Genomic DNA, 14,155 nt, shown 5'->3' on the forward strand with positions numbered 1-14,155 from the left:
CTCATTTCCTTAATACAAGTGTGTCCGTGCTCACACACACACACTCCTGGGTAAGGACATTTTTATTACTAGTCTCTTTCCTCATTCTGTTTCTGGTGATCTCAGGGCTTTGAGGAACTGAATAATAGCTCCTCTTCACAAAATGCTTGGGGACCTCTTTGTAATACAATTGTTAAGCATTATGGTCCCCTGATGAAATGTATTAAATAAAAAAATGTTTTTAAATACTGTTAATTCATATAATCTATCCTTTGCAATAAAATACCTTACCACTGTTAACATGCCCGATGTACATCTGTTTGTACTAGCATGGGAAGCTCTCTATGATGTAGTACTGTATGTAAATGCAAGTTGCATGACATATGTAACAGGAGGCACATACTTTTTACTTCTTTATATGTTTAACTCGTTCATCCAACAAAGTTTTTTAAAAATGCATCAATTCTATAGCATACATTGTGGTTTCTCACAGCTGTTTGCCTTTTTGCATTCTATTTCTTCTACTGGAATTTCTTTTCTGCCTAGTAAACTTTTATTTATGCTTTTAGAACTTAACTGAAACATAATCTGTGAAGCTCTACCTGACTCCCCAGACATAAATGCGCTTTCTCCTAAACATCAGTGTCTTCTTTTCCACACACAGCATTGTCTTGTAATGATTTATTTGTATATCTGTTCTAAATGGTATGCTCTCACCACCCTCCCGGGTTCTGGCAGATACATGGCCTCAACCGAACAGAAGAATGACTCTTTATTACGACATGTTGCTCCAGGCAATAAAGCATAAAGCATAGAGCATTTTGAGTGCTCTTTTATCTCTGGGGTTTGATAAAAGTGACATCAAATGTATTTTGTGATTCTGGTTCTTTAATTCTTATCCATATGATTATTCGGGTATTTTTAAATGGCTTTATTGAGGAATAATTTATATATTGTAAAGTTCATTTGTTTTAAGTGTACAATTCAATGATTTTTAAGTAAATTTACAGTTATACAATGGTCATTATAGTCCAATTTTATAATACAACAATTTTATTACCCCAAGAAGATATTAACTGAGGTGTTTTAAAACATTGACAGAACTGTCCAGAAACTTCATGTGTGAGTCAAACTGGATGACCTCAAAATGCGTCACTGTTTTTGGCTCTACACTGTCTGGGGCACACCACGCTGCAAGGCAGGCCCGGATGCTTAGTGCTGCTGCATCCTCAAAGGGGAGTGCAGGCTGACCGGAAGGGGCACTGATTTCCCTTCAGAATCTTCTCCATGGTGTGCTCTGTGCTAGGTCCATTATGTATATTACTGCACTTGGGATTCAGAATATAATAACCTGTAATGTGGACACCTTCTTCATTTAATACATAGGGACTCTATGGAGGAGGATAAGGAACTAAGTCAAGGTCATACCACTAGTAAGTATAATAGAACTTTGGCCTGGCTACATACCACACTTACCTTAAACATCCAATAGCTATGTATTGAACAATTACTGTGTGCTTTTATGAAAAGAGAAATCATAGGAAATATGTAAGCAAATTTGAAGAGTTATTTAATTTAAGAAGAAGAGAAAAGGTGACTGTTGGAAGCACAAACTCTGAAATCAGCTTTTTCCCTGACTTGGTTCTTAAAGTTGGATTTGAAACCCAGGGGGCATATTTTGAATTGGGTCAAGCAAACCTAGAAAGAAGAAAGATAGGACCATGTTGCAAAAACAATAAAATATCAAGGTTATTTGGGCTTTGGCATAGTTTCTGATTGAGTTTGCTTTGGGGATTTTTTTTTTCTTTTAAGTCTTAAAATGATTACATTGGTCAGTCTTTATCAACACAAATGGTCAATCATATTAGTTAGAATATTGGTTTAGCTTCTGTAACAGAGACGAAGTAGTGGCTTAACCAAAATAGAAATTTATTTCCCTCTCAGATAGAAAGCTTGGTATGTAATCAAGGTCTGGTGTAGTAGCCCTGCAGTCATTAGAGATCCTGCCCTCCTTCACCTCACTGCTCTGCCACCGTTTGCACGTGGCTTTTATCTTGGGTTCCAAGATGGCTGGTTTGGCTCCTTCCATCACATCCATGTTCTAGCCACCAAGAAGAAGAAAAGGTGAAAGAGAAAACATAGATTGTTCCCCCGTTTAAGGTGACGACCAAGAAGTTGCATATGTATTACTTCTCTTCACATCTTATTAGATAGAACGTGGTCATAGAGCTACATACAGCTGCATGATGGGTCATAGAAAAAGTGTTTTTTATGGGGGCACTGAGGATGGGGAAGAGGCCATATGTCCAACTGAAAATCAACTACTAAGTATTAAGGAAGGAAGGAAGGAATATTGGAGGACAATTGGCAATCTCTGCCCTATCACTCTATGAAGGCGAGTTTAATATGGAAAAACACACACTTGTATGTAAGAAGGAAGGCGATACGGAATGCTTTAGCCCAAACTCTCTCTCATGGCTTCTCTTTTTTTTATCTGGGCTGGAAGATTTGGCCAAATCCAGATACTTCTGTTGAAATGATTTCCCTACACATTGAAGATACTTCTTTGTTTCGAAGTTGGCAGTGTGTCAGCCTATCTTTTATGATGCAGTGTCAGCTTGAACTCGTGTTTTTACTGAAAACAACGTGACAGCTCTAGAGTTGACATCTGGTTTGGATGTCCACATGGCAAAGTTTACCTTGGTAAAGTCTGGATGGCATTTTCTTTTTTCAAAATATTTCCAGGAAAAAAAAATTCTCTTCTCATCAGAATACTATTTTATTTAATAAATAGTATTATTCAAGATAGAAAGATTAAAATTTCTATGCTTGGAATGCATTCAAACCTTATTATTCCAAAACAGCATCTGTTTCTTAAGGAACTGATGATATCTAGGAGTCAGGAATTCATGTTCCAACCTCAGTACTTAACTATAATGTGATCTTGACTTAAGCCCATTGGACTTTTGGACTTTTCTTGGTTAATAATATCTCAAAACAGTTTAGAAGCAGCCTGTCTCATTATATGTATTTGGTTAATAATTATGAAGTCCTTAAAAAATATAGGTGTCACTTTTTCATTGTTGGTTACTAGAGATCACAGATAACTTTAATTCTCTTTAAGGATGAGTTTTAATCAAACTAGCTAGACCAGCAAGACAAATGAATAATAAGATACAGTTAATATTTACCAACATGTCGCTTTATGGTGTTCTTCTAAAGGCTTTTTTTGATTGGAAAAGATTATTTGAGCTCTTGAGATTAGAAAGCTTACGTAGTCTTGGTAGACAGGATATTTCTTGTGATAACATATGTCCTTTTCTGCGAATGCATTTTGAGAGACATAGATTTCACCCTTCATTATTTGAAGATCCCTGTGCCGGTATTACATTTCAGACAAGACTAATTTTAGCCAAGTTCACTGAAAGTATTCCAGTATTACCTCCAGTAATTTCATCTGATTCCTTTTTATGCACTCTTGACACAGCCAAATTATACAGAGTACATAAAATAAACTGCTGTCTGTGCAGGTGGTGAGTGGTTTCGTGATTCCCTTCTTTTTTGTGTGAGTGGATTTTCTTCACCTTTATCTGTTGCCTGCATCCTCGGCCATCGTGAATGTTTTGTTTTCTCTCCTGCAGATGACACGATTGGTGCTGCCCGGCATGGTAGAAAGGTGAGTCACAGACTTACACACAAATATTGCAGAGGCAGAGCTCATTATTATTTATAGGGAAAATCCTTTCTTTGAAAAATTCACTGAAGTGACTAATGAACCAAGCCTCCATGTCTTAGCCACAGAGGGATGTGCCAGGCGAGTCACACAGTGGAGCATGAGTCATCGGTGGTGGAGGCCTTTTCCACTCGATTCCCTTTTTATTTCCCTCTCTAGGATTGTAGTGGTTCCTTTAGCTCAGGATTAAAAAGCCTGCCTGAGTCACCCTCGCTAACTCAATTGCCTGCTATTCTGAGGGGGCAGATAGAATTCCTGGGATATTCCCGGGAATACCTTCTTAAAGCTGTACCCTCTCACTGCCAAAATCAGTGAAGTTTCATGAAGCAAGACCGCCATCCTCAGGTTTTCAGTTCTTAGTGGGAGAATGGATGTGTGAGGAACTTAGGCATGGTATAAAGTGATTACAAGATATCAAACTAATCCTTGGAGGAAAAGGTGATGTCCACTGGTCCCTTCTGTGTTCCAGATTGAATTGGGTTCTACTAAGACATGCAGGATGTCTTCATTTTTTATTGAGAAATATGTTGTAGAGTTCTATTTATTTGAAATATAATGAAGTATAAAATTGTAATTAAGTTCTGTTGCTTCCTTGGGAAAACCTGAATGATATCTAGACCTTCAAAGAAAACCTGCTAACCTGCTGAAAGTTGTGCTTACATCTTGAACTAGCTTGAGGATTTCCAAATTTAGAGTTTCATAGTCATCCTTCATCTGCAAAATAGCTTTGAGTTTGGAAGAGACTCAAAGGAATCACAGTTTTGATAAGGGAAGACTTGAGGGCCCTACTTCTGTTAAGAAACCTCTATGACCAGCTGTAGGCAGGGATTACAGTTTGTGTTTATTTAGTACATACTGTGAATCAGGAACTGAGTATGTGTTAACTCATTTATCTTCGATGGCCTCCCACCATTGTACAGATGAGAAAACTGAGGTTAGGAATCTATTTGTTGAGCATCTACAGAGACTGGTTAAGAAACTGTTTCTTAGCAAGGCTCTTTTTAATTTTGTTTTGTTTGCACTATTTTGTAGATTTTAATTGCTTTATTTAATAACATTGCCCTTTAAAACCTTCAAACTGCTTGATGTTGGTTGATGGTGGGAGTTGGCCTCTGAAGGTCAGATATGGAAATGGCAGTGGTCAAACCAAAACCCTAGAAGATAGCAGAGTTGGGGCAGACAAAGTAGAACCCAGTAGGTCTGAAAATTTGGGCCACCACCTTAATTCTAGTCTTGACGACTGCAGGTGACATGGTATTAATTCAGGATAGTACATCCATCCTTTAAAAAAGAAATAGTTAAAAACCACAGAGCTACTGTAAAAGGAATTTTTAATTGTGTTGGTGAAAACCCTATCAAAAGAGATAATAGTTATGAAATCATTTTGCAGAGCATAAAGTATTGGATTCAAAGAGCAATAGAAATCTAGTACTTTAAATTAATTGAAAGTAACCTTCCGTATTTGACAGATGAAAAAACTGAGGCCCAAAGACATAGAGTACTATGAAGCTACACAGTTAGTAAATAATACAAATGGAAGGAGCTAGGAGCTTCACCGGTATCTCTGTCAACCTGGCAGCCATTATTACAGCAGGGGCATTAGATACAGACAAATGATGCAAAGGAGAGAATCCATTTATTCAACAGACATTCACTGAGAAAAGTTTATCATGGAGCATACAGACAATGAATTGGATCTTTACCTTTTAAGAAAGCAAGTTGATTTTAAGGTGTGCTTGAGGAATGATCTGGGGGAAAGCCGTAAGAAGCCATGTACTGAACCTGGCGTTGTGGGGGTGATTGTGGTACTTGCTGAGAACAAGTAAGAAATGTACGTGGATTTTATAAATCAGTACTTTTGGTTAGAAGAAGGAACATCTATCTGCACTTGAATTAAAGGAGTTACTAGGTGTATTAGTCAGTGTAGGCTAACTGCTCTAACAGACCACTCCCAAATTTCAGTGGCGTAACACTATAAAGGTTTATTTCTCCCTCACATCTCTACCTAGTCATTCAGGGATCGGAGGCTTCTGCCATCTAGGGGCTCTATCATTCTCTAGGGTCTTGGCATTCTCCTCTGCATTCAGCTGACAGATGAGGGAAGAGAGAGTAAGGATGGTTTTAGGGGAGGTTTCATGGCCCAGCCCTGGAAGTGGTGTATGTCACTTCTGCCCACATTTCATTGTCCTAAGAGTTGTAGCCTCAGTCAGTCAGAGGCTACAGCTAACTGCAAGGGAGGCCAGAAATGTTAGCTGTGTGCCCAACAGGAAAGAAAAACTCCCAAGTTAACAAATCATCTGAAAGCATGCTTTTTTTTTTAAGAGAGAGTCTCACTCTGTCATCCCAAGTAGAGTATAGTGGTGTCATCATAGCTCACTGCAACCTCAAACTTCTGGGCTCAAGTGATCCTCCTGCCTCAGCCTCCCAAGTAACTGGGACTACAGATGCATGCCCCTACACCCAGCTAATTTTTTCTATTTTTGGTAGAGACAGGGTCTTGCTCTTACTCAGGCTGGCCTTGAACTCCTGACCTTAAGCAATCCTCCTGCTTCAGCCTCCCAGAGTGCCGGGATTACAGGCATGAGCCACCATGCTTGGCCTGAAAGCATTCTTATTTACACATTATAAGTGGTTTCATGAGAGCCTGCTCTCTATACTGCCCCCAAATGGCATATTTCCTGTGGTTGGTTCCCATGGGATTGGTATCTCAATTGAGTAACAGCAGAGTCCTTTATAAATATCCTTTGTTGTTGTTGTTTTCCTTTCATTGATTCTACCTCTGATGTATGAGATTTTCCAAACCCTCTAGAACTATAGCCTAGGGCCAACTGACTATCACTAAACAAGCATCTATAATCAAACTAAGGTATTATTACCATAGAAGTAGAAAGTGCATAATTACATTATAGAGGAAACTTGCTCTTTTCACTTCCCTGGAATTATAAACATTGTGTACAGCTGGAGCCAAGAGGTGGTTGCCATAACAACCATGGAAAAGCTAAAAATAGCCTCTTTCATACTGTATTGCTTAAGGTGGAATTATGACATGTTATGGTGTTTTAGGGCAGGTAATTCTCTTTCATGTGCTAAATGTTTGCAAACTTTCTTCAACAAAGCAACATTTGTATAATATAAGTATTTGAATTGCTGATTCTAATTATATACCTAACCCCTGTGTTCTAGGATTCTTTTCTGACATAGAGCTCTATTTTGCTATGTTTCTCAGTCTTCTTGAGAGTCTATTAGAGAACTGTCCATACCAATGTCAGTATCATGTTTAAGCTTTTTTTAAAAAAAGGGTAATGACCTTCCAAGAGCATGCTTATGTACTCCCTGATAAGAAGTGGAAATACGTGAGGAGTTGGGATGGAGTCTTTTTTGCACATTCTCGTTTTGTCTGCCATCAAACTCTGTATGCAGTTAGCTGTCCACACTAGGATTAACCCTGGGGTTCCAGGTCTTCACAGCAGCATTTATTCCAACCCCCTGCACGCACCACCCCCCTGCCCCCATCCCTCCCCTTGTCACCTGCAGTGTGGGGCAGTGATGAGGTTCCTGAGGAAGGCAGAAATCAGTGACTTGTTGCAAAGGAGATCTATTACTTGCTCTACGACAGTGGTATTTTTATACAGGTGTGGACAAGGGTACTGCAACAGTCTGATGGAATAGTGGAGCATTTATAAAAGAAAGGCTTGGCAATTTTTTTTTATCCAGGTGGTAATTAAAGAGTCTCTTACTGGGAATTTCACAGGTCTGAGGAATTCCACCCGAGAGCATAGCTATAGGAAGCTATATATTGCAACGTACTGAATTTGATAGAACTGGGTGAGTTTAATGTTTGGCTTGTGAGACTAGTAATTACAGAGAATTTATTTATATGAAAAAGTGCTTTCCTGTCAGCAATTGGTGTTTTCTGCTTTGTTTTTTGCAGTATTTTAGTTTTAATAGATCCTCAATAATTTGTACCACTGAGACACCATTGTGTGGCTGTGAGCAAGTAAGCAGTATGATGAATTAAGAATGTTGCATCACGGAAAATATTACTTGTTTATTTGGATATTTGTCATAACAAACTAGGAAATATGCTGAAGTATTAGCAACTGAGTCTTCATTATAGAACTTCAGCAAAAAATTTCTAATGTACTTTTCAATCTTAGAATTGTTCCCAAGTCCCCAGAAAATGAGAGATTAACCAGGGTTTGGTTTTATGTTTGTTTCTGTGTGCAATTAAGCACAGCCCGTTTTGTCCTTCTGCTTGGTATAACAGAGTTGTCAGGAATCTGGCTGTGCCATGGAAACTGGTTTGACGTCACTAATTCTGCTTAGATGGAGGATTAGAGCTAGACAATGTGGTTGATTTTAAAGGCGAGTCCTTTGTGCCTCACAGTCCCAAATGTTCAGCCCTATTTCTACATAAAGAGTAGATACTGTATACAGTACAAGGATTAAGACAGGTTAGACTGGTGTGTTATTTATGATTCAGAGAAAACTAAGTTGAATATTATTATCCTTGGAAAGAAAGAGCAAGAGATTTGTATGCTGTTGTGTGTGTGGGCGTGGGAGGAAGGTTTTTGCTTGACAAATATGTGTGTTTGATGGTAGGGCAGAGATTTGTAGAGGGGCTGTTTTCCCTCTGTCAATTTGGTACAGTTATAAATGCTATCCTTTTATTTACTTAGGTCTAGTACATTCTCACTCTATCGTTTGTTGGTCTTAGATTTGTTTGAATGCATTTTAGAGTGCAAATACTGTGTTTGCATAAAGTACCCTAAAATTCTGACTTTTCACTAATTCAAAGTAGCTCTACCTCCTAGAAATCAGGGTAGAATACTTGAGAAACAAAGATCGTAGTTGTCTCAAGGAGCATGACTGCATTTAAGTGTGACATATTGGATTATTGTTCTGTATTAATTTTGAAAACGGGAAAGAAGCCTTTATTATGTTTTCCTGTATTGATACCATTGCTTTGGTGAGTGAAGTTTTAAGAGTCTGTTTTGATGAGGTCAAGATTTAATTTTTAAAATGTATTTGATAACATTAAACTTTAACTTTTAAAGACTTTTAAATTGCATTTCGTTTGTGAGAATGAAATAAAAAATGTAAGATTTTCATTCAAGGGCACGTATAACCACCCCAACTAATTTGAGTATAACGGAGCATATAATCCACCTGGTAAAACCAGTAAGGGCAGGCTGCAGGTTCAGTAGGAAACATCACCTTCTGCATCTACTTCAAACTGGCTTTTACTTAACTTGCTCTCAATGAGTGAAGACATAGCAATTCCTGGTTATGTGAGAAAGGGTTAAAATAAAACACTACCCACACCTACCGGGATGCTTGGGATGCAGGAGGGGGTTAACTTGTCAGGATTTGGGGTTACTTCTCAAAAAGCATATTGTGTTGCATAAGATACAATAGCTCTCTTTGCTTCCATTTGATTGGTTTCTGCTCTCAACTTAAAGGTGGTACATTCCAATATATTATAAATATATTTCTCTCCCACTTTTATAGACTTGTTGAGATATATCTCATATACTATAAAGTCTACCCGTTTAAAGTATATACATTAGTGGTTTTTAGTATATTCACAGAGCTGTACAACTGTAACCACAATCTAATTTTAGAACATTTTCAGCACCCCCCAAAAGAATAAGGTACTTTAAACATTATAAATTAATATGGTTTTAAAAGTCTCCTGTAACAAAAGTGGCTTTTATTCCATTTTTATCAAAGAAATTGCTCACAAATATAGATAAAATGAAATGACTAGATATTCATTGCTAATTCACCTTTTCTTAGATTGGGTTCTAACTCCCGATACAAACTCTTACCTTAAAATTAAAAAAGAGAAGGCTTTTCTGTTTCTGAGAGAGACACAAAAAATACAAGAATGACGTGATTAATCCATTGACTACTTATTTCCAACTTTCTTCAAAACCCTAGTAAAATTTTTTAATTCTAAATTTGATTTCTATCATGAAAATGTTAATGGATTTCATTGCCTAGGAAAGTATGTATTACTAATGAAGACTTCTGTTTAAAAAAAGCAAAAACAACTTGTTTCCAGTGACACACATTAAGCCGAGGATCCAGACTTCCCTTTGATGGTTGAAGTGGCATCTCGCCTAGAGGCTGGCAGATGGAGCGGGTGACCTTTGGGGATTATTTCTTTTCAGATTTATGTCTAAAATAACTTAGATGCCATTTAATCATGTTTCCTTTATTATTTTGCATAAAAGGGGTCTACATGGTTCCTTTTTTAATTCTGAAAAAAAAATAGGCCTTGGGCAAGTAAATTCAGACAAAGAACAATGAGAAACTGGGTTGAAGGAAAAGAATCTAATGTAGAGGAAAGAAGGTGGGTGGGTCAGGTTGCACTAGCTGAAGAAGGGGACCCCTCTGAGAAGAATGGATTTGAGGGGAAGGATGTTAATTCCGACATTCCTAAACTATAATCCCACACTTATGTAACCTATATATGCTTCCTAACAGCTGATATATTAATATTTACAGCATTTCTTTTCTCAATCCAATTTTCATTTACTTGTAGAATAAGAAATTCCGGGTAACTTTCTGACTTTTAACTTTCAATTGTCTCTAAAAATTCCAGTAGGAATTGAGCTTTGCCTTTTGGCAAAAGTATACAGTTTGATAAACTATAGAGTTGCATAGTTTTAGAGTCAATTGTTGGTTTGGTGCCCAGATACCTACAACCCAGGGAAGGTAGGAGGGCAGGACACAGCCATTCACTCATTGCCAGAAGGTTTTATTGAGTGCCCATTTGTTACATGCTCAGTACTGTGCAGAATGTTTGCTATTACATCCAAAAGCTTATGGTTTTGTTGAGGGGGGGGGAAATGTTTATGCACATAGAATGATTAAATACTATAGCAAAGTCATTCGTGATGATGTGCTAAAATAAAAGTGCATGCAAGGAATATAACAGTATCTCTAAGTGAAAGGACCAGAAAAGACCTCAGAGGGGAGAGATCAACTTGAGGAGACTGGAGATGTGATCTGGTCACGGCCCGGATTTCTAAGAGTGGGACATGAGCTAATCATAAAGAAGAGCTATTTTTAGTTGATTGAATTATGCCTCATTCACTGACCAGGCAGATCACACACTGATGAAATGCAGGGAGAGACATGTGTTAGAAAAACAGCTGTTATTCTGTTTCAAATAATTATATACTAATATCTCCCTCTGTAATTCACAAACAACTGTGTATATTATTTCACTCCTTTTACTTGGTACGTTTCCCTTTTAGATCAAAAGGAGTGATTCTGAACATCTCATCTGCCTCTGGCATGCTTCCCGTGCCATTGCTGACTGTCTACTCTGCAACCAAGGTGAGCGATATTCTAGTAAATCCTGTCCAGGTAAGGATGAGGAATCATTTTCAGCCTCAGAAATTAACATGGATTTAACTTTCTTGAAGTTATACTCTTGGCAGTTTTCCAGTGGCCTGAGAAGAGAGGGAACATACCCCACCCGAGTTTCAGGAGACCCACAGCTGGAGACATACTGATGCGTGTAAACTTACAAATGGGACCTCAGGATGTCACATCCACAGATGCTTTTTTTAAATTCCCAGTAGTTTACTGATTTTAAAAGTGATACTTGTCCACAGAGAGCTGGCCTAGGCCAGTTAGCTCAGTTGTTTAGACCATGATGTTAATGACTAAGGTTAGAGATTTGATGGATAAATGAATCCACTTCACACAGCATAGAAGAAAGGCATCCAGTCAGCACATAAGTGTACATAGTAGGCACAAGATAGACTAGGTGAGAGTGTGAATATTTTGCCACATTATCCAGAATTCAGAGGTATTCATTGTTGCTTTGGGGATGAGACAAGACTATTCCAGAACTCTTGGTAAGATGTCATAATTTCATACAACATTACCATTCATCTCTTCACATTACTACTAGGAATATAATTTAGAATGCATCCCCTACTGCCTGCAGGTCAGGAGCATCATCTTCAGATACATTGTTGAAGTGTGGGACTACATCTCTGAAGGGAAAATGACCATTTAGATGTTTAAAGCTTTTAGGGAAAAATAAGCAAAGTATAATGTACAGTAAGAATGTGCACTATGTCAGGGAAGGAAAAGAGCGAAACATCTGCCTTCTTTTTCACTTGAAAAAACAGTTACTACTATCTTTTGAAAAAACTTGGCACCACCCCCCAACCCCTGCAGCCTTGCTTTCTGTATCTCTGACACATACTATAGGCATGTTTAAAATGGATGCCATGTCTCTTGAAGGGATTGGTGAATTCCAACTTCTTATCTGTTCTGCTCCACAGACACAAGATTATTACTAATCAGGACCCTTATAGAGTCATTATTGATACTTTGCATTTCAAGCCTGAGGTTGAGTCCACATTTGAAGAATGGCACACTATATTTTACACATAGATTTAAGGTTGTGTTATCAGAAGAAAATGGCCTGTCACATTCATCTCTACATTTTTTGGGTCCTGCCATCCCAAAACATCAAGAGAATGCTTGCTCTTTCCTTTTTAGCAACAACAAAATCCCCATAGAACAGAGTTAAACAGAATTCTGTTTGAGTGGCAAGTAGAGAGAAGAAATGCATCCTTTATTATATAATATAAAAAATTTTTTGTGTAATTTTTTGGGGAGAAAAAAGGATAAGAAGAGCCTTTTCCAGCTAAATCAAAATTTGATGTGGATATTATATTTGGTAATATAATACTTCATTTATTGGCAGATTAAAAACAACTTGAGGTTTTGATGTTTTTTTAAGGTCTCTTCTGTATGTGAAATGAAAAAGAATGATTAGAAACTATAGCGTTAAATGGCTAGTTTATAATTTTTTGTTTCCATGGCTACAAATCAAGCAGATTGATGTAATGTGTGTGTTTTCTTCTCACTCCCACCACCCTCCCAGGCTTTTGTAGATTTCTTCTCTCAGTGCCTCCACGAGGAGTATAGGAGCAAGGGCATCTTTGTGCAGGTGAGTGGAGTTTGTTTCAGTTAAGTATCCCTGTTTTTGTGTGGTTTCCAGAGCAACTGTTGCTGTCTTGGCAACGAAAGAAAATCACATTTCTAAGTAAGTGAATGTGACGTTAGCACATCATTAAAGACATGGTTTCTTTTTCTTTTATGCACTCAAGTCTAGATTTTAAAAAATTATTCTCTAGAATTTTTAGGTAGGGATATCTAAAGTAGAACTATATGCATTATAAATAGCTGCAGCATAATTATTTTAAGTTCTTATGGTTTTATTTTAAGAAACTGAGACCATCAACATCTCTTTTTTTTAAATTGTGGTAAAATATACATAACATAAAATCCCACCATTTAGTCATTTTTAAGTATACAGTTCGGGGGGGCGTTAAGTACATTCACAGTGTTGTACAACCTTTGCCACCGTTCATCTCTAGAGTTTTTTTCATCTTCTAAAGCTGCAACTCTGGCCGGGCGCGGTGGCTCACGCCTGTAATCCTAGCACTCTGGGAGGCCGAGGCGGGTGGATTGCTTAAGGTCAGGAGTTCGAGACCAGCCTGAGCGAGACCCCGTCTCTACTAAAAATAGAAAGACATTATATGGACAACTGAAAATCTATATAGAAAAAATTAGCCGGGCATAGTGGCGCATGCCTGTAGTCCCAGCTACTCGGGAGGCTGAGGCAGTAGGATCGCTTAAGCCGAGGAGTCTGAGGTTGCTGTGAGCTAAGCTGACGCCATGGCACTCACTCTAGCCTGGGCAACAAAGTGAGACTCTGTCTCAACAAAAAAAAAAAAAAAAAATAAAGCTGCAACTCTGCACCCATTAACACTAACTGCTATTTCCCCCTCCCTCTAGCCCCTGGCAATCACTATTCCATTTTCTATGAATTTGACTACTCTTATACCTCAAACGAGTGGACTCATACAAATAATTTGACCTTTTGTGAATGGCTTATTTCACTTAGTATGTTTTCAAGGTTCATCCATGTTGAAGCATGTGTCAGAATTTTCTTCCCTTTTAAGGCCAAATAAAATTCCAGCTTGTGTGTGTGTATTCCACGTTTTGTTATCCATTCGTCTCAACATTTGAGTTGCTTCTACCTGTTGGCTATTGTGAATAATGCTGATATAAACATGGGTGTACAAATATCTTTTTGAGACCCCATTTTCAAGTCTTTTGGATATGTACACAGAAAAAGAATTGCGGGATCATATAGAAATTATATTTTAAATTTTTTGAGGAACTGCAAAACTATTTTCCATATTGGCTGCACCATTTTACACTCCCACGGCAGTGCAAGGGTTCCAATTTCTGCACATCCTTACCACCATTTGTTATTTCCTGTTTGTTTGCTTGCTTGTTTTTTTATAATAGCCATACTAATGGGTGTGAAGTGGTATCTCATTGTATTTTTGATTCGCATTTCCATGATAATTAGTAAGACTGAGCATTTTTTCATGT

At 37.9% G+C, this 14,155-nt stretch overlaps 1 protein-coding gene across 1 annotated transcript in view; it reads left to right on the top strand.

The window, feature by feature from the left end:
- The window catches only part of HSD17B12 (hydroxysteroid 17-beta dehydrogenase 12), a 150,898-nt gene that overhangs the window by 121,035 nt on the left and 15,708 nt on the right, over positions 1–14,155 (top strand). Inside the window, exons 7-9 of the mRNA XM_069469852.1 lie at positions 3,621–3,655; positions 10,981–11,062; positions 12,633–12,698. Of these exons, the coding sequence (XP_069325953.1) occupies positions 3,621–3,655; positions 10,981–11,062; positions 12,633–12,698 (183 nt within the window). The remainder of the gene's footprint in view (positions 1–3,620; positions 3,656–10,980; positions 11,063–12,632; positions 12,699–14,155) is intronic.

The sequence above is a fragment of the Eulemur rufifrons genome, chromosome 6 (genome assembly GCF_041146395.1).
Source record: "Eulemur rufifrons isolate Redbay chromosome 6, OSU_ERuf_1, whole genome shotgun sequence".
NCBI lineage: Eukaryota > Metazoa > Chordata > Mammalia > Primates > Lemuridae > Eulemur > Eulemur rufifrons.